Here is a 21676-nt window from a genome sequence, read left to right as displayed (position 1 = left end):
TCATCCAAATCTAGATACACTGTGTTGCCGCTCCTCTGAGTCTCCTCTGCTCTCGCTGTAATTTCCTTCCTCTCACTCCACAGCTGGAGCAGGACAATAATGGAGCAGGGAGTGGGAAGTGCAGAACACAGGCCTGGGTTAATATGCTGACCCCTAGCCGTTGTTCACTGTAGACTCACCGTCAGAGCGGGTTCCTCTGGAGTCTGGACCTCAGCCTTCACAATGAGCTCCCAGACTTACTTTTTCTACCACGCTACATCCCAGGGGGTCAGTCATGTACAGTTCAATGTGAAAATACACATTTGCTCCTAAATTGTGGGCTTTTTCCAGATGCTGAGTCTTATGTCTATGTTTATGATCTTTAAATACTCTATAAAAGAGAAGAAAACAAAATAATTCATCCAATACCTGGAGTTAGTCCAGTCTACATTGTTATTGAAAAGTTTCTTGGTGTTTAAACTGTCGTTTCATCATAAATAACTGAACTTATGATCAACTTTTTGTCAAACTGTTGGACCTATACGTGATTCTAAAAACTGGAATGTTTTCAACATCTATTACAGGAGCTCAATTGGAAAACTAAAACTCTTGTATAGCATAGATCCATTACACGCACAGTCATGCTGTTTCTCTTGATTTTGATAAGTGGCTTTCAGCTAAAACCAAAAAAATAAGTTTCTTCATAAATATGATGATTACATCAAATGCATAAAAATAATTATAATTCAGAAATGTGGGCAACTGAGAACATGATGTACAGCATTTGCTCCTAATTGTGTCCATGACTCCTTTTGCGTGAGTTGCTTAATTTCATGCAAAGGAGCCAGCTGCTTTGATAGCTTTATTTACCTTAAATGCATCTTTGGGTGATATAAAAATGTTTTGATGATCTGAAATATTTGAGGACAGAAAGCAACTGTAAGAGAGACTATTTCGGTATTTCACGGCATGTCATGGATTTTCAGCTTGCATATTTCACGAATCCGACCATTTTTATTTAAAGCGGATAAATCATCGGTGGTTCATTTCACCGTCCCCTAGCGTGATGTAAAAATGTCTGATTGGGATGATGTAGAACGGCCGACGGCCTGAAGGTGGGTGGGGTGGGAAGTGGCCCCTTTAGATTTAAAGAGACAGCACCAAAACGAGTTGCTCTGAGACGCACCTCAGAACACGTGTGAAAGAAGGGAACCTGGGGGTAAATTAACGAGGGATTTAGACCAAAACATCCCAGTTCCACTTTATTTAGACCACAACTGAAGGATTTCAGCGTGAAAAGAAGAAGAACTGAAAAGCACTACAGGTCCCCTTTAACAGTGATCTTGTTTAGCATCTCGGCAGCAAATACTGTGATTTAATTGTTCAACAAACATAACAGACAAACAAAGAAAACTGAACGGCTTGAAAAAAAGAATCCAAAAAGAATATAAAGTTATCTTTGCAGCACCTGGACAGACGACATTCACATTTTCTACATTATTAGAGACTCCCGTTACATAACAAAATGCATTTAAGGGCTAATAAATCGGACTTTACATGACATGTCCCCTTTAAGCCACCTTTTTGTATTGGTTCGTTTGGGGTAAGCATCTGCACAACTAAATTAGTTGTGGTTCTCCCACGCAATCAAAGCCATCTTTTTCCATTCTGCCTGAGCACATTTTCCTTGTGATATTATTCCATATAATGGTGTATAATTGCCCCGGGGTCCTAATATAGCAAGAAAATGTAAGGGCGTCTAGTGTTACGAAGCCAAATAATTTGTCTGGCGGATGGGAGAGACCACGCGGTGCAACGGGGGGAACAAGAGAGAAGCTCGCGTAAAGGTGTGGAGGTGCAGGCCGTTTAGCGTGTTTTCATTTCATATCTCAGTCTGCTGGGTGTAATTAAGCAGCCATTGGCCTCATGACGCCTTGGAGAACTTGTCAAAGAGGAGTGGGAAAGTTAACAAGATGGTAATTTGCAAAGGCGGCGAGGGAATTAGGGAAATATGAGGACGAGGGCTCAAGTGGGTCTTATTCTAATATCTTAACCAGTTTAATTGAAGAGAGCAGGGAGCACCAGGGCCACTCGGACTTGTTAATGAGGACAGTGCAGTGTTGATAATTTGAAATGCTCCCGTCTGAAGCGGCGCATGGAAGATGACAAAGTGAATACCCTTCATCAACTTATACATGGTGATTAAATGCTGGATCAACCTTACAGGCAACCTTGCACAATATATATTAAAAAGGTTTTACATTTACACAACCTGCATGTTTTTAAGTGATAACTTGTGATAAATTGTCAAATAAATGTTATCTAAAAACTATATTATGTGGTGTTTGCTAGTTTTTTTTCATAAAATAACCAACGACATAATGTTTGTTAATGCCAACGATCCATAAAAGTAAACAGAGCTGAGGCCTTTTTTAATTCACACTATCTTTTTAAATCAAACAAAGTTGAATTAGCAATCTGAAATTACTGATCGATTACGTTACATTTACCAGGGGTACAAATATGACCAAGAGGCCCGTTCTTCTCAGCCACTTTTTAAAATGGGAAAAACATGAGAAAGCTAAAAAAAAAAATAAAATCAGAGACCAGCAGCATAAAGTGTTACTTTGAGGTCCCCAAGTCTCTATAACGGCTTTATTCATCCATCCATCTGTCCATTTTGGAGGATGGATAACAAAGGATGGATAACCTAAGAGAGAAAATCTATTTAGTTAACCCTAACTCTAAATAGATTTTTTGACGTTTTCGCAATGAAAAAAGTCAAACTGAATAAAAAATATAAATTGCAGCTGCAGAATAAATGAGAGTCAAGAAAAGTTGGACCACAGACTGAAATTAATGATGTTTAAATAGAGCAGTCAAAGGCAACTCCAAACAAATTAATTTTAAATCTTAATTAAAGGAACTCAGGGTTTCAGCAGCTTTGCAGTTTTCTGGGAGTTTCATTCCAGATTAGTGAAGCATAAAGTCTGAACGCTGCTTCTCCAAGTGCGGTTCTGGTTCTGGTTCTGAAGATGCAGAGTATTAACCTGGCCAGCCAGACTGATGACGTGTGGCACTCTCCGTTCATTATCGGTCTGGGTCAGCTTCCATCCAATCCGATCAGGGAAAGGAGGGACCTTCAGCAGAACTTTCTGAGCTGATAAGGCAAAATGACACCTAGTGCCCGCCTACCAAAGGTTAGATCTAGCCAATCACACTAGGCGCAGCAGGCGCCATGAGAAACCACAAGTTACGCTGGCCAAGGCATTTCTAATTGGGGCGGGGCGATATGGATGATGACACTAATCTACCCCCCAAGTTACTTCACAGCCACTTATATTATTGATAGTATAATTTTTCTGGACAATCACAGTTCAATTATATTAACAGATGCAACTCCCAGCTACAGAAATTGACTGAGATTAATAATCATGCTATGCATATGATCGGTAATGGTCAATAGTGTTGATGATTACCATCCATGATTACTAATTAACCTGAAATGCAGTGGTTAACTACATAGTTATTAAAAAGGAAGTAGGTCAGCATGCAGTGGAGAACAGCGACCTGGAGCCATCTCAGAGTCATTTAACTCTGATAAATGAACAGTTTTCTGCATCGTCTGCATAAACAGAACATGTAATCCTTCACAAATGAGCTACCCACTCATATTGATCACAGCACCATGTAATATCTTTTTTAAATGTGTTGTTGTGGCGTTCTTACCATAACACAGAGAGTTATACTTATGTGACTTGCTGTTAAACTCACTAAAGTTTTAATGTCATGGAAAGTGACAAATATACAATGGATGCTATAGAAATAACAGAACAGCACCAGTACAGAAATGGACTCAGAATACTTGTGGAGGTGTTTGACCAGCCAAAGGCAGGTAAAGAGCTGAACGATGTAGTAACATGTACAACATCCACATTTTATGAGACGCAGACATGCACATGGCTCACTGCCCAGCTTCCTACCACACAGCTGCTGTCCTGGTCTGGGAGTGTTATTGATCCAAGACTCCAGCGGTGGCTGCCTCCCTGACTCTCTGCTCGGTGTCTCTCTGCTGTCTCCCATCTAGGAAACACCAACAGTGTCTTCGCCCTGGACTACATCAGTGGCTCGCTGACGGTGAACGGCCAGCTGGACAGAGAAAACCCACTGTACTCCGCAGGATTCACTCTCACGGTCAAGGTGAGCGGCCCAATGAGAAGTGGCTGGGAGGATCAGGAGGATCAAGAGCTTTCAATACGTTGGTGAAATAAATCCATGACGCGTCTGGACTTGATACAGTCTGAAAAGACTCCCTGGCTGGAGTCCCCTACACTGGATCACATCATGTGCTTTGTGATGCTTACAGGCTGTGATGTAGCTACAATACAATCAGAAGGAAAACCAAGATCAATGCGGCACTAAATAATCACTGTACCAGATGTCGTTATACATTCACTGATGACTTTATGGGTTAAAGACGTTCAGCTGATTGTTAATACCGACAGCGTCTCAGCACTGCAGCAGGTCATCATTCATCTAGACGTGGCAAAGACCACTGACCGAAGTTTAAAGCAAACATGGGGAAGGAGATTTAAACGACTTTAAACGGGGCATGGTGGGGCCAGAAAGGCTGAATAGTTCACAAACTGCTGAGCTTGTCAGATTTCCACACGCAGCAATCTCTCAGGTTTATAGAAGGTGGTCAGAAAAAGAGAAGATATTCAATGAACCAGCCTGGGAGAATAGATAGACTGGTCTGAGAACAGGGAAAGGAAAGAGCACTAAAATAATAATAATTTGCTACAACCCAAGTATGATGAATGCGATCGGTGAAAACAAAAAGCGTAGAAACCTTTAAGCAAATTAGCTACAACAGCAGAAAACCTCATGTGACGCCACACCACCACCATCGGAAATTGTGTCTGTATATATATATATATATATACGAAATGTATACTACATCTCTAAAATGTATAATTCGCAGACCTGTACTAAATACATTTCTGTATTTGAATGTCTGTATCAGAAGCAACAATAAGGCTTTTTTTGGTCCATATCAATCTTCTATTTTCTTTGAGGACTCAAATACAAAATGTTGAAAATATCCTGCAGCTTCTTTGATGGATGCAGTAGTTTTGAAGTGAAAGAATTAGTAGATTATTGTCCATATGTGCATAAAATCATCTTACCTTGGTGACGTGAAGAAAGGTTTGGAGAATAAAAACAATGAGAGCTCTTAGTTTGATGCGTTTAATGAGCTGGAAAAAGTGTTTTTCTCTGGATTTCAACTACCAATCACAGGCCAGCGCCGATGCACTGCAAAAACGGATCTAAAAATAAGTCAAATGTTCCTAAAGTTAGTGTATTTATCCATGATTTGAGCAGGTAAATACGATTATCTGGAATGGAATAAGTATTTTGACCCCTAAAATAAGATAATTAGACATCCTGCACTTGAAATAAGATGATGGAGATGAGTTGTTCCTATTTTAAGTGCAAAAATCTTATTCCATTGGCAAATAATCTTATTTACCTGCTCAAATCAAGGACAAATACTCTAATTTTAAGAACATTTTACTTATTTGTAGTTCTGTTTTTGCAGTGTGAAGGGAAAACTGGTGGATCCTGATTTCTGGCCAGTGGATATTTGCAGGTTTACTAATTATATCAGTTCATTCCCACCTACAGAGCTCAACTCAGGAATATAAGAGCCTCTCACGGCTTCACGTCTTGTTCAGTGTTGATAAAAAGATGATTGAGATACAGCGGAGCAGCTCTCAGGTTTGATACAAAGAAAGTTGGGGCTAATGCATACCAGCCGCAGTCTGTCTTTTTAATTGAAATCAATAATTACAAACAAGAAAGTGGCCGGCGTAAACATTGCCAAAGAGAGAAAATCTAGTCCGAAAAAAAATGTATTTCTAAGATATGGATTTTTTTTTTTCGTTCTAAATTTTCCCTGCTTCCCTCTGCGTCGGCTCTCTCAGCTGCTGCTGGTATTGATTATGCTGCGCCGTGGTAATGCAGCTAATTTCTCAACTTCAGGCAGCTTAGATAGCGGCGAGCAGGCAGAGGTGGAGGTCAGGTGATTCAGGAGAGTTGGAGGCTAAACTACTGTGATTACCCAGAGATGAGCGAGCGGCTACGCCCCCCCCCCCCCCCCCGCCCTGCCTCCTGCTCTGACCTTTCTTTGTCAATAAAAGACAACTCTCCGTGCCCATCTTCCAAGATTTTTCTGCTTTTCTTTAGGAGACATTGGCTCTTTAATACTGACGCAGCCAGGAACGGGGAGATTAGTAGCCGTTCTCTTTTCTCCTGAAGCAGAGTGTGTGCGGGGGTGGGGATGTGCAGTCTGGGGCCATTTCTATGATTGCCTGGAGGTCACCTGTCCACCTTTTGATCCAATAAATAAACAGCTGTAAATATCTCGGGAGATTGCGTGCTGACCGCCCCTATATGGAATGACATTTGGAGTCCAATCAAAGGCATTTCATAGATTTTTTTTTTCTTCTTCTATTGTTCTATTGTTCCTTCTTTGCCGCTTTCCTTTGTCGCTCGTCATGAGGCCACGGAGTTGATGGACGACCGCAGCCCGTCGGACGCCACGGTGATGACCACCTTCACCATCCTGTTAATCGACAAGAACGACAACGCCCCCAAGTTCAACAGCTCCGAGTATCGGGTTCGCATCACTGAGCTGGCCCAGGTGGGCTTTGCCCTGCCTCTCTTCATCCAGGCAGAAGACAAAGATGAGGTGAGTGAATGGCATCCTCGTGGCTGGCCTTCGTCACGTTCTTCTGCCGGCCGCTGGCTTTACACGAGGTCTCTGTGGGTCAGATGTCTCACATGTGGAAAAAAGGCTAAATGAGGGAATTATTCTGGTGAAAAGGTTAAATTAAGAGCGTACAGAGAGAAAAAATGAGATGTAATCTGAAGAGAAATTCGTTTTTTTCTTTTTTTTTGTTTCACTCAAACGTTTCAGGTAAACCTATTAGATAAATGAAGCCTGATAAAAACAAAAGTCAGATTTTAGATTTTATGTTCATTTAGGAAAGGAAAGAAAACAAATGATCTTATATAAAAAAAAGTAACTTACCTTAAACCTGAGAACTGGTGGTGCCACCTGACTGATTTTAGTGATTTACTGGAGAGAAGTCTTTTACATCGACGTGGAGGATTTTATCCCGTTTATTGGCAGGATTGTTCAAGATCATGTAGCTGCAGGTCCGTACTTTGAATAGGCCAATCCAAAACTAGAGTTCAGTTCTTAAAGTCATTCAGATGTTGTTTGCTGGCGTTCTCTGCTGCATGCCTACTCAGACAAGCATGAGTTTAAGGTTGTGGTCTGATGGGCGGACGTTCTCCTTCAGGTTACTCTCCCTGGGAGCAGAATTTATGGTTCCATTAATCATCGAGCTTCAAACCGCCATGTTTGGCTTACTTCCCTTTCAGAAATAAATGTTTTATGGGTTGGGGTGAGTCTCATGCCAGATTAAAAGGGACACTCCCCTTCAAAAAAGTGCCCCATTAGTCTAACTGGTAAACTGAATATTTTGCCAAAAATCTTGGACATCATCTAGATGTGTTTTGGGGGATTGAGATGAGACCACCTGATGGTTTTGGCTTTTGGGACACACCCATGGTGGACGTTTCTGCACATTTTTCTTTTTTTCTGTAGCGTCATGATCACTGACTTTAACTGGAAGCTGACGCCTGCAGTGCTTTAGATGTTGCTCTGGGTTTTCTTGTGGTTCATCAAGACGCTCTCTGGGTTATTAATGGCTCTCATTGTGGTTCACTCAACTTCTAAAGCCTTAGGCTGCGCCCACACTGAGCCTGGATACTGTTTCGGCACAGAAACGTTTAAACGTAAAGATGAAACCGCACCAAGGCCCAGGAGCCTTAATAGGCATTGTGATACCTTCACCACATCAGTGCTGGCACAGAATTAAAGAAGGAGGAAGATCTTGAGGAAAATAACAAACATGCGAGAGCGAAAAGTGCCACCAGCGACCAGGTGGACCACACAAGACGAGCAAGTGGAGCAACAAAATGTGTAAAATCCACAAGAAATTGTATAGCGCCTGAAACCCAACCGTCACCCTGAAGTCTGGTTGATGTTGACTACGGATACTCAGACACGGCAGTGTGGAGACTTTATGCCGACGGGGTGACCCAGTGAAGACGTCACGGGGGGCGGGTTCACACTTTCCTACTCTGGGAGCTGGTTTCAAAGGTTGCCAGGTTTGCTGGATACAAGCAAACCCATCCTCATGTGGACGTGGCCTTGAAGCTGTGAAGCTTTTGTAGATAAATATCATAGATTATTTCTTGTTTATCGCTGAATTTGTTCTATTGGTTCTTCTATTGGTTCTTGGTGGGATGCTGTTCTTGAGATCCGCCTACTTCATGTTGTCAGGCGGGTTCGATGAAAGTTATGGATCATACAGGTCCATAACCGTTAGCAAGTCTGGATGGTGTCTATTTCATCCAAAAAGCTGGTTAACTGCAGTTAATGCATGATTTAACAAGACTGGCAATTCTCTTTTCCTACAGGGCCAAGTTGGTGCTGAAAACCTTATTTTCCCTTAAATTAATTTATCATTAAAAATGTATGTTTAGTCAGATTATCTTTGTGTGATGTTAAAATGTGTTTTGACAATAAACTCCAAGAAATATGCAAGCGGGCAAAGACTCTCACTGCAGTTTGTGTGTGTGTGATTTACTGCTTCATCACTTTTTTAAGAAGAAATTATTCCTGAAATTGCTATCTGCTTATCAAAGTAACTTAATGGATTTCAAAAATAACAAAATAGATTTGTTTTACGTCCAAAACAATATTTTTTATGCTTAAAGTGACAAAAACCTGGACCCACAAACTTCTTAGTGGCGCGGCTATATCTGATCTATTAATATGTAAATTAATCCGCCGCCGCCCGTCTGCAGCGACCGTCTCTCGCTTCCTGCTTTCTCTCTCTTAGAAGAGATAAATGGCCAATAAAACAACCGGAGAGGAGAGCAAAAATATTGGCCTACACACATTTCAGAGTATTTAGAATAACAGGACTGATCTTAACTGTGAAGGACTGAATAATGACTGAAGCTTGGGAGACAACCGTACAGAGACCAGGTAGCAGAACCTTCTCCTGTCCCCGTCTACTCTCTGATGTCACTTTATAGCTCTACTCCAGAAAGAAAAGCCTTTCTGCTTTTATACGTTTCTGTTTTTATACGTTTCTGCTTTTATACGTTTCTGTTTTTATACGTTTCTGTTTTTATACGTTTCTGTTTTTATACGTTTCTGTTTTTATACGTTTCTGTTTTTATACGTTTCTGTTTTTATAATTGTTTCTGATTATTTATGCCCCTTTAAAATAAATGGGTTTTGTTTTGCATTGGTAGCAAACATGTTACTGCACTGATTAGCTTAATAATACGTCTGATTTAGTCGCTTTTGAAAACGGCACAACTCAGATCTTACAACGATTGCATTTGGGTGTAGACTTTGACTAGGCCATTCTAATGCATGACCCTGTTTTGATCTGGACCACCCCATTGTAGCTCTGGGTGTGTGTTTCTGGTTGTCCTGCCCATCAGGCTCAGGTCTTCTGCAGCTCCTGGCAGCTTTTAATGAAAAGCATCCCACAGCCTGATGCTGCCATGGCCGTGTTTCACAGTGCAGTTGGTTCAGTGTATTGTGCAATGCTAGATTTCCACCATGACTGTAGTTTTGGATTCAGCTCATGAAGCCCAGACACAACCGAGTGGATTTTCTAATTTACTTTGTATCCTTCTCTTAGCTGATAATAGACTTTCAGCCAATAAAAAAACACCGTTGAACTCCTTACATAGTTGCTAGTCAGCATTAACAGCGTGTGGACTAGCATGATCCTTTTCACCACCCGTACTAACACTTAGACGGCGGATTGTGCAGAGAAAACCCCGCTTTTCCCCTCCGCTTTGTCGTTCTCTCTCCACCTCCTGCTCCCTCTCACACACGCACCAGCCCGCTCACAACAGCGCCATTGGACTCAACTACAATTTAATTTGCTCTGGAAGAGATGGGATAGAGCATCAAATTATACCTAACGAGGAAAATCAATCACCACGGGTGCAGATAAGCCGAAAGCTAGTCAACTCTGATTGATTCAGGCACAGCAGCTGCCAGGGTGGAATTTGACAGATAACTGCGAGTCAAGTGGATGGAGGAATAGGTGGAGACACGCGGAGAGCCGGGGTAGAAGGGAAGACAAGAAAAAAGCCCAGAGATGATTGAACAGAAAGTCACCTGCAACGGAGCAAAGTTAGAAGTCTGAATTACCAGTGAGGCGAGGTGAGGGAGGGAGAGCGAGGCAGCGGCGGGGGGAAGGTAAAGGCAGAGTGGAAATATTCAGAGCTAGGTCTGTTTATCCATTCCAGGCATGTTGTGTTTATGTCTGAGTCGCACTATCAAGCAGAGACAAACGTACGGCAGAGGGTGGGGGGGCCTGCATGTAGGGCTGCTGATGGCCGACGCAGTCTGCAGGTGATGAGAGGCGACGCTGCAGGTTTGTGTCCAACCATGCATGGAGTCTGTGGTGATTCTCAGCCCGCTGCCATGTTTTAGTCGCGTTGAGACAGTTTTAGTGGTCAACAGATTGTCGTTTGATGCCATTTACCTAAAAAAAAAGCAGAACCAGTAACTGCACAGAATTTTGTACGTACGTATTTTGACATATTAAAGCCTGAGGCAGGTTTAGATATGGGTCATTTGGGCAGTTGCCCAGGGCAGCATTAATAAGGAGGTAGGGGCGTGAACACCAAACTAATAACACACCTTTCAGTTGTGAACTGAACCATTTTTCTGTTTCTCTGGAAGCATTTGCAGGCAGTGGCACCGCTGTGTATTGGTTGAGGGTTCCTCGGCCTGCCGCTGAGGGCACAGAAACTAGCTCAGGTGTTCTTTTTTGGTTTTTTGTTTTTTCGTGGAACTGCACTGAAATGTATCCGTCTCAAAATCTCATTTTCTTAGTTTAATTGTTCGGGCGGCGGCAGCAGGAGGAGCTCGCCCAGGGGGTCGTTCATGCGACAACTGCCTCTGATTATAACTGCAGAGTTCAATGCCTTTTCTGTGACAGACCAACACAAAATAATGCATGATTAGGACGAAGGGAAAAGCTTTCTCAACAGTTTTTACACATAAATGACTGAAAGGTGCGGCATGCTTTTGTGTTCAGACCCTCTAAGTAACTTTCTATCTGTCGGGCTGTGGTTCTACCAGCGTTGCTCCTCTAGAGGCAGACACTGTCACCCACTCTTCTTAGCAAATCAGTTTTCTATCGCACATATCTAGTGAAAACGCACCGTTTGGTCTGATCTGACAAGAGTTCCTTTGTCAGTGTCCAGGGTGTCTTTCTCTCAACTCTGATTTTGACCTTTAAAACCAAAAATGGGGAGCACACAGCTAATGGACTCTCTGATTTAGGAGAATTGTGGCCTAGAGGACGAAGCAAGGCGTTTGCATCCTGGAGAGGTCGACTGCCTCTCTGGGTCCTTGAGCAAGACCCTCAGCCCCAGAAGGCTCCCCAGTGGCAGCCCAATGCTCCCACAGAGATAGCTTTACTTCAGAGGACACATTTCACTGGAATGTATGTTGCTTTCACAAAATAAAGATTATTATTATTAATACTTGTTCTTTCTGGAGTTTTCCCCCCCTTAGCTGTGAATCTCTGCAGCTCCTCCAGAGTTACTGTGGGTTTTAGCTGATTTTAACATTAGTGATGCATTTAAAACCCGTCTCTGTTCTTTGATTAATGGTGATTAACATTTTATTCTGTTTCATGTTTATTTGCTAACATCTTTTGTTGCTGTTGCCGCCTTTAAACATTGTAACTTCTGCTACCTTTGGACGCCCGCTGACAACCAGCCCTGTCTGAAAGCGTGAGGAAACCCAGAGAGGCGTTGAGCTCCTCTCCGACTCCTTCCCCCTCTCTCTTTCTCTCTGATATTTTCTGCTCGGCTGGCATCCTTAAAACTTTTGCTTGCCAGGACTCGTCATTGAACTTTGCGGCAGTCGTGTCTGACAGGATGCTTTTATTGGGGGCTTCTAGAGGCAGTAGCAAATGGACGGGCAATTACGTTTATGGGCAGTTTGAAGTGACATCCCTGCATATTGGATGGTCTTTTAAATAGGAGCCATCAGCTACAATGGTTCTGCCAGAGCTGAAAACAAAAACAAGGGGGCTATTTGAACTGTCAGCATAATGCCAAGCGACCACTCCACTCGTCTGCCTCCGTTCGCCACAATGACCGCGTGATTGGCTGCCCCGCATCTTTATATATCAGACACAGGAGTGCTTCGCCGAAGGTTTCTTACCTCCAGACAGCCAGGGCCTATTTCAGCGCCGTGATGTCAGCCCTAAACGGGCTCACATTTTCTTCCCGATGCATTCGCTCTCTGAAAGTTCTGCTCAAAGGAGACTTGAGACAAAGAGGATGTTCAGTTTTTTTCGCCCGGCGCTCCTCAGAGTTTCCCCCTAAACACTGATCAAATACGCTTGTTCTACTCGGCTGCCCACTAGTTCATCACGCCGTAATTCAGTTCAGATAATCTGCATATCATAAACATTGTCTTGGCAACTTGTTCTGTGTCAGCTGGAACAGAGACGCAGCGAAAATGTCTCTGCATTGAGGCAGATAGTCATGCTTGTCATCTGCGCTCACGTCAAGCTTTTTTTTCTGCTTATAAGTCATACGACACAATGATCAGAGCTCTCTGTTTCTACAGCCTCCGTGGTCCTTTACTCTGAGTTTATTCAAACATTTTCTCTGGATAATGTTTTCTTTTTTTTTATCCTGCATCCAAAAATACGTTGTGAGAAAGTGCCGCGCTGTTATTTGGTTGAGACGCAGGAGAGATAAATGTGGGTTCTGACCAATAAGTTTTCTCTACTGTTATGTTTTTATGCGTTTATTTTTTATGCACACCTGTATATTGTGTTAGCACATAAACGTGCAAACCGCCCCCCTCGTCGACGCAGAATTCATTCAGATAATAAACGCGTGCGTTTGATCGTTAGTAAAGAAATAAGTGCAGGAGAAGAGCTACTCCACTAAATATTCACACGTCTATGGACAGTAATAACTAAAAAACTTTTAAAACCAGTGAAACTGGGAGAAAGGAGTCTGGGTGATGGAGCCACGCTCAGTAAGGAGGATGTTAACGGGTTAGAAAAGGTCTCGGTAGGTTAGAGAACTCCACCTCAGACCTATTTCCATAACGACCATTAGACACTTTCTACGGATCCGCCCATTGGTTTGAAGGGATGTTCGAAACGAGACTTCTCAATCCTGCAATGATGAACGTAAACACGTGAAATTTGCTGAATTCAGCTGTAATCTTTGTCTTTTGGACCAGGGAAAGAAAGGTTGAGCTTTTTAGCAACAACCAGTCCAGCTGGGTTTAGGGTAAAATAAAGGATGAAGCTCTACGTCCGTTTTAAAGCATTATGGAGGACCTGTGATGCTGTGGGCATCTCTTTGATACCCCGGCTGTTTCAGGATATTATACAGCATGGCAATAATATTATAGGAGCAGACTAACTGCTGATAGACACAGTAGACAGACCAGCTGCAGGGAGTGTGTCAGTATTAGGACCCGGACTGATCAGTGCCAGCTCTGACCCAGGCGCTGAGCCCCATATGTCCCTTTGCCCTGGGTCTTTCTGCATGGAGTTAGCATCAGTCCATAAACATGACTGTTAGGTTAATTGGTCTCTCTAAATTCTCCTTAGGTGTGAGTGTGTGCGTGAATGGTTGTTTGTCCTGTTTGTCTCTGTGTTGTCCTGTGATGGACTGGTTACCTGTCCAGGGTGAACCCCGCCTCTCGCCCACTGACAGCTGGAGATAGGCACCAGCAACCCCCTCAGGACCCCATGAGGGATAGACCTGTTAGAAAATGTTTGGATGGATTATAAGACATGTTAGCACTGCATGATCGTTGCCTCCTCCTCAGGATGCCGCTGCCCTGGCTAAGGGTTTAACAGAGAGGGGGGCCTTATGCAGCCGAACCCTGAGCCTCCAAAATAAATTCCTGGTGCGACGAGAAGTAATTGGTGGCCTGTCTCACATAAATTAACCCCCAGCACTACCTACCAATCAACGATGACGCCAATCTTTCTGGAGTAGAACCGATTGTTCTCTCAGCGATTTAGCTGCACAGAGTGGCAGATCATCAGCATAGAGGAGACGGTTGCTCAGATCTCCCATCATACATCCAGTCCCAGGAGCTACATGGGGTTCCAGCTACAATGTCCCAAGGTGGAATTTTATCCCAAATAAATGAGGAATTGGTGCACTCAAATTAGAGGTTGGATTTGTAATAATTTATTCAGTGCAAAACTTTTTCACCAACTGTTATTGATCGATTAAACCATTATTTGCTGTGACACACCTGAGCTTTAGCTTCAAGAGTTCCTTCTTTATCTGTTTTTTTAATTCTTGGATGTCCTTCCTATCTTTTTTTTCCTGCAGGGGGTGAACAGTATGTTCCAGGTGTTTCTGACCGGAAACAATTCGGAGTACTTCACCATCTCCCCCACGGCGGTGCAAGGGCGTGCCGACATCCGTGTGAGGGTCGCCATCCCTCTAGACTATGAGCGCATCCAGAGCTTCAGCTTTTCAGTGAGTCCTCTGTTTCTTTTAGGCGCTTTTAAAATGTCTCCATGAAAAAAAACTGAAAGTCACATGACTTCAGACAAATACACCGTTTGCATGAAAATAAAGAAAACGATGGATCTTTAATTGGAGGTCAGACACAGATTTCTGGCCTAATGTACTAAAGGATGACAGAAAAAGTAAAGGACCAATTAGAAAACTCTTCAGATCTCAATTTAAACAACTCATTCTGGATATCTACACACATATTGACTTGTTGAAAGGTCAGAATGTAAAGACACCCCTACATTTAGTGGAAAGAATATTTTTAGGTCACAGGAGCTGAATCAAACACACCCGGAAAATCTAAAGGAAGAAAGGAAGCTTGACTTTTCAGAGGAGTATTCATCGCAGCAACTCAAAGTAGTACTTTAATTTTTAAAACACCCACCTATATATCTGAGAGCATGGGGTTATGCTCATAATGAGACTGTAGCTGGTGCACAGGGACATCTCCTCCCAGGTCTAGACCAGGCCATCACTCCTGGAGGTTCAGAGACAGCCTGGCAGCGTTGGGTGGACCTCCTCCTCCTCCTCCTCCTCCTCCTCCTCCTCCTCCTCCTCCTCCTCCTCCTCCTCCTCCTCCTCCTTCTCCTCCTCCTGGCACACTTCAGATGAAGGTTACATCGCTCCTCAGAGAAATGGGACGCTCCCCCGTTAAACAGATTGAGGCATCTATCAATCCTGCATCATTTTATGCTTGGCAAGGAACAACAGAAATGGATTCTCAGATGAAGTCTTAAATAAATAAAGAGATCCATTTTAATGTAATTGCATTTTTCATAATGTGTAACCAATATACTTTGAAATAATACAATTTTGTACATAGTGCTTCCAAAATGGCAGAATTTAAAAAAACATACTGATCCAAAAATATATAATTGGTGTAAACAGATATGTTGTGACTGTAAATATACTTTATATACAGTATTAAGTACAGTAGATCTCTGATAATACACCAGACTGCAGCCAAATCTATCATACAGTGAATTTCTGTATCGTTCTTGTTGCATCATGTTTTAACGCTTGTCTTAAAGTACTCTAATAGTTGTTGGTATGGAGCAATATTAGATGTTAGATGTTAGAGTTTAATCTTAGATTAGATGTTAGAGTTTAATCTTAGCTGTTGTTTTCTAATCATTAATGATTAACTGTGATCTCAAACATAATATAAGTCAGAATCCTTTACATTAGACATAACTGTGGTTATTACGCCATTAGAAATATGCTAACTGAGGTTTTTCAGGAGAATTTAACATTTAATGGCTCTCGGGTCATTTTCTCAGCCCTCCACATGTTCCATACTGCAAAAAGAGAACTTAAAGTAAGTAAAATTTTCTTGAAATTAGTGTATTTGCACTTGCTTTGAAAATGTAAATAAGATGATCTGCCAATGGAATAAGATTTTTTGCACTTAAAATCATCTCCATCATCTTATTTCAAGTGAATATATCTAATTATCTTATATTAGGAGTAAAAATACTAATTCCATTGGCAGATAATTTTGTTTAATTGTTCAAATAAAGGACAAAAACACTCATTTCAAGAAAACTTGGCTTATTTTAGTTGCCTTTTTGCAGTGCACCAACACATCTGGGCCTCCCTACCTGTCTGAGGGCCAAACGGTGACCTGGGTTCAGCTGTAGTTGGTTTTAGTGTCTGAAGATTCAGTGTTTTACATGAACACGTCTTTCATTTATGATGTTACCAACCTGCTGTGTTGCGTCTGGCCAGCTCTACGCCAACGAGTCCATGTCGGACCACGTGGGCTTCGCCCGAGTCTTCATAGAGCTGATCAACGAGAACGACAACCGGCCCGTCTTCAGCAGAGCCCTGTACAACATCAGCCTGCCTGAGAACACGGCGCCCGGCACGCCGCTGCTGCGCGTCCAGGTGAGTGTTCCCCACGCTCACAGCGTCACAGACGACACCCCCGAGTTCTAGACGAAGTAAAACTCCTGTTGTCTTCCACTTCTGACCGGGTCCCCTGAGACCTGGGCCTCCGTGGGATTACTGGCAGCAGCTGGAGCGAGGCGGCCTCAGATGAAAGGACCGGGCCACGGCTCGTTTAACGGCATTCATTGTAGTCACTTAAGGAAAATCCACTGTAGCGTTCTCTGCACTTTGCCTTCTTCTGCGGATGGTTGCGGTGGCAGGATAAAGGATTCCTGTGATTATCCTTAAAAAGCTGGAAATTAAACCCTGGTGTTGTACGCTTAGGCCTGTTTGCTGTTAACAGAAAGGAAGCACACAGCCGCGTCGCAGGAATAACACTTCAGATTGGATTTCTGTCATGTGACAGGCTGAAGAAAAAAAAGAGCTTTTTAAACTGAGCTAATGTTGCAGATGTTAATAAAACGATCATCTCCCCGCGGGCCTTATTTTCTTAATGTCTTACACTTCTCCATCCTCTTCTCCAGCCTTCACTTTCTATCCGCAGCAGCAACGTTTTAAGCGTATCGGAAAAGATCTCCAAGTCCCCCCCCCCCCCCCCATAACTCTGCATTATTATTCATTGCCAGTCACTTCTGTGACAATCCACGATTCAGTAGATACAAGTGGCAAACAGCATGGTGTGAAAATCAATAGTGTTTATGGACTGGGCGCTCATGAAATGGAGATTGCGCGGCCTAATACCCGACGCGTGGTGCTGATGTTGGCCCCGCGCCGCAGTGTGCGGCCCGCCTTTGAATCCTGATTGCTGGCAGCCGGGCCCAAACAGGCTGCGATCAGAACGAGACGTGACGCCTCTCTGGCATCGACTCTGACGTCTCGCCGTAAGAAAACCAGCGTTCTGGAGGCTGGAGCCTCTCTGCAAACGTGCCTGATGCTTCTGCTTTGATTAAACTTGATTACTGAAGGACAAGTTTTACTGTGCTGCGGATAAACGTTTAATTCCTCTCCCTAATTGGAGCGCAACCATCTTATTTACTGCTTACAGAGCTCGTCTGGTTTTCAGTGAAAAGTGTCTTTGAGGGGAAACGACGTGAACGGAGGAGCAGTAGGAAAAATAACCCAGGCTGAAACTTCTTCATCTTTGAATGTGGTCTGAGCAATCAGATCTCCGTGCATCCCTCATGTCTCCTGGAGGCCTTTTGCTTTACGCCTCGTGCTTTTAGACGCTGCACACAACAAGGAGGACGCTGAGGATGGGTCTGGGAGCGGGATCATGGCCGCTCTGTAGTTAAACTCACTGATTACAACAATAATTACAATTCCTCCAGTCCTGAAACGATTAAATGAGTTTTTGTTTCAACATCCCAGCGTGTGGTCCTCACAGCAGGTCATCAGGCTTCATGTCTGCAGAACGGCTCTGATTTACAGGATTTGACTGGATGGGGTGATAACGATAAACTCTTTCTGAATAATGTCCATTAGATGTGGGAATGATGCTAAAGGGTCAGTTTTATATGAATGATCGTGACTCTATGAGGAATCTTGTAAATCTCTCATCACCATGCTCAGGTCTTTTGATGCCAATATTGAAATCAACGGGTAAAAGCTGGTGTAAATTGTAAATCTAACATTTTTACTGCTTGTACAACAGCCTCACAAGGTTGATGCAGAAATGCCAAATAAAAATCCTTGCAGCTTCTGTTTCCTGCCTCCATGTGAGCAACAGGAGCCATGCTTACAGTTTGAATAAACGGGCCGTCACCAATGACAGACAGCTGTAGTCTACAGACGTCAGACTTTTTAGTTTCTAAAGCATTTTTATGCTTTTACGGTTTTATTTTCAGTGCTGTGCCACTGAATGGCTCAGCCTACAGAGCCTCCATGCAGCCGTCTGGGCTTCAGGTCCTGTTCCCGATCAAATGGCTTCTTATGGGCCCTTCTAATGTTTGTTTGTTTTAAATATAAATACTTAATTTCCTCATGTTTAAATCCATATAAGATGTTTCCAGCTATAATAACATCCATGGACAGATAGGAAAAGGTGTGACAGAGGCTCTGAAGGCAGGTAACAATGTGCAGGAATGATGAACTTAGGCTCCTTTATTAAAACTCAGGTTGTGAGTTTTGGTTCAGATCGGGACTCCAGCCTTAAAGGCGCTGAGTTCTCACGTTTCTATTGAGCTGAGTCTGTTTTGCTCCGTCTTCTTCAAACTAAAATCATGTTGGGTGAAAGCTGTCCTCTGGTTCTGCCTCTAACCTTCACCCTCTGCTGGGTTTATTCAGCCTCAGCTCTACCTGAACTGGGAAAAAGAAGAAATTAATAGAAAAAAATGTGTTTTCTTGTGTAAAATTAAAAAAGCAAGAATTCATAAAATCAGCTTGGATATAGTTGATAATTTTCAGACGGGTGTGTTGGTGACATTAAACCTTTACATTAATAATAAGTAACAACTCTGTTGATAGAAACTAAAAATGAAGCTTTTTATAAACCGCAAAACTTTGGGAAATAGTGTGGAAGCGTCGTTATTTTACAGAAAACTGTTTAAAGCTCAGTTATATTTTAGTTATTGATGAGACATTTCTCCTTATTTCTAGTTCTGGGGGACTTCTAGCCTCTCTAGGTGATAATCATGCACCATATGTGTGTCTTTATTAAGAGAACTATACTATATTTCTGGCTCCCTTTATTATTTGCTGCACAGTTCTGTGTTAAGCGTCATAACAATGTGGAAATTTTTTTGTTTTAAGTGTAAGTTTATCTCTCTGCTTGGTGGTGGTGATGTTTGATATCTTGTTTTATTCATCTGAACAGCGCTCCAGCCTCATAAACTGTGTTAAAAATGAACAAATCCCACTTTTTATCACATCAGAGCCTCTACAGATCAGAATGCAAATATAAAAGTTACCAAAAAGCTTTGGTTAAAAGCAAAGTATGTCAGAATCTGAATGTGGTCTGGACTGGACTCGCTGTAAGTGGATTAAACCCACGCAGGGAGCCGCCTGTGGAAGCCGCCTGAAGGTCGACACGCGGAGGATAAAGCCACAGCCGCCGGCCCCGGGGGAGGGGGGGGAGGGAGGGGGCACCCCCAAGTTAATTCCTCCACTAGATGAACCTTTCCTTTCTATTTGCAGTTTTAGGTTTTAGGCACATGTGTACATAAACATATTTACCTTTGTGGGGGGTAAATCGTTGAGTTGCTCTAATCTTCTAGCGGCCCGGTGTTTATCAGGTCTGACTAAACGAGCTGGAGCTGCATGTCGTGTGTGAACAATGAGGTTTTGTTCATTTCCAGCCCAGAAAAATGAACTTCTGTTGTTTTTATGTGGACGATCCCCGGGAACGGATCCCGTCCCGTGACGAGAACCTCATTCCTTCCCAAAACACCGCATTACCGTGATGAGATAACTCTGATTATAGTCTGTGAGAATGTTGCCCCATAAATGGTTGTCTGAACTCTGGCCGCGGGGAAACTTTGTAGAAACGGCCTCCATCAGTTTTTCTCTGCGCCGTACAGCGCAGGGCGCTCAGACCAGGGAAGATGCCGTGATGGACGTCACTCTGAGACAAAGAGGCTGTGCCGGGTAAACTGTAGCGCTCGGCGTTATGAATATTACAGAGACATTTTCTTTATGGGAGCGCCTGTTGGCTACGGAGAGGGAGATGAAGTGTCAGCCCAGCAGACATACGGACGCGATAATGAGGTGAGCGACTGCAATACCTGAAAACCATTAGCCGTCTAATAGTGAAAGAGGAACCGAGGCTGTGCCATTAGGGAGAAAGGAGAGGAGGCAGGGCTCCTGGAACCACAGGAGGAAATATCTGAGGCTCAGCCACGCTCTGGGCAGAGGCTGGTCTGAAGGCAAGAAGGGACAAAATGTCTGTGGAAAAAGAACAAATCACAGCAAATATTCATGATGGAAAGTCAGGCTTTAGATCCTAGATTTAGACCCACTTCCTGGTTGTGTGCTGGTTCTGTATGTTTATTGGTCTGCGGAGCATTGAGCGTCCTCAGAGATGCAGGAGACTCTGAACATGTTGACTAAAACTCATCAGTCAGGATTTTACGCACATTTCCACACTGGCTTTTTAAATATATTTTATATAACATATATTTTGTCACGTCAGTTTCCTAATGCAGCGCTGTGTAGGAATAGTTTAATGACTCGATGCAATCTGCTGGGACTCGTTAGATAGAAAACTTTTATAAGTGATTGGTCTGGATGGTTTGATTAAACGGATTTTCTAAAGTGTCCTGAGATGACATAAGCTGAGAATTGGTGCTATAAGAATAAACTGAATTAAACTGAATTTCCCTGCTTTGGTTTTTGCTTTTATATCAGAATTAACTCTTTCCGATCATCAAACCAGTGTCAGTACCAAAGTAATTATAACCGCAGTTTTTAAATGCTTTACTTGGTAAAAGTTTAGACAAAGATGTGAAAAAGTAACCGAGCCCAGGCTGATAGCTGACTGCACCACCCTGAAACAGTCAATAAGTGTTTGTGATGACTGGCAACCAGTCTTTACCATCACTGTGGAGGACATTGTCCAACTTCTCTCTGCATTTATTCCAGCCACACTGAAGAATAGTCAAGCTTTATTTAGGAGCTAAGTAGGATTTAGGTCCAGACTTATACCAGGCCATTCCCAAACATTTCTATTTTTACTACTCTAGCGCCACCATGTTTGGTGAAATCCTGTGTTAGTTTTCCACCAGATGTAACAGGAGGCATATCTTCCAAAACGTCTCCTCTGTCTCATCGTCTCACTGAATGTCTTCCCCAGAGTCTGTGAGACGAGCCTGTTTGGTCATCAGTGGTTTTTGCTGCTGTTCTCTCCACTGGATGCGACTTTTACCCAATTCTGGGCAGCTTTGTAGCACAATCACTAATGGACGGGGTTACAATAGTCTTTTTTTAGTTGTCCTTTTATGAACTTTAACTTTTAAAATGCTAACTAAGTCCTTTAGAGTCTGAGGTGAAGCTCTTGGGGTTTGTTGTGTAATTTGTGTGAACGTCACACAGTCTGAACTCGGGGTTAATTTCCTGCTACGTTCACTGCTGGGAAGACTAGTAGCTGTGATTTCTGCATGGGAATAATCTTTCT

At 42.9% G+C, this 21676-nt stretch overlaps 1 protein-coding gene across 1 annotated transcript in view; it reads left to right on the top strand.

The window, feature by feature from the left end:
• Positions 1 to 21676, top strand: part of cdh23 (cadherin-related 23) — a 263409-nt gene that overhangs the window by 135063 nt on the left and 106670 nt on the right. The window contains exons 11-14 of the mRNA XM_036126497.1: positions 4067 to 4179; positions 6545 to 6733; positions 14491 to 14640; positions 16408 to 16566. Coding sequence (XP_035982390.1) covers positions 4067 to 4179; positions 6545 to 6733; positions 14491 to 14640; positions 16408 to 16566 — 611 coding nt within the window. The remainder of the gene's footprint in view (positions 1 to 4066; positions 4180 to 6544; positions 6734 to 14490; positions 14641 to 16407; positions 16567 to 21676) is intronic.

This window comes from Fundulus heteroclitus, chromosome 22 (assembly GCF_011125445.2).
Source record: "Fundulus heteroclitus isolate FHET01 chromosome 22, MU-UCD_Fhet_4.1, whole genome shotgun sequence".
In the NCBI taxonomy this organism is placed as follows: Eukaryota; Metazoa; Chordata; class Actinopteri; order Cyprinodontiformes; family Fundulidae; genus Fundulus; species Fundulus heteroclitus.
Note: the sequence above shows the minus strand (reverse complement) of the source record. Positions and strands in the feature narration are given on the sequence as shown.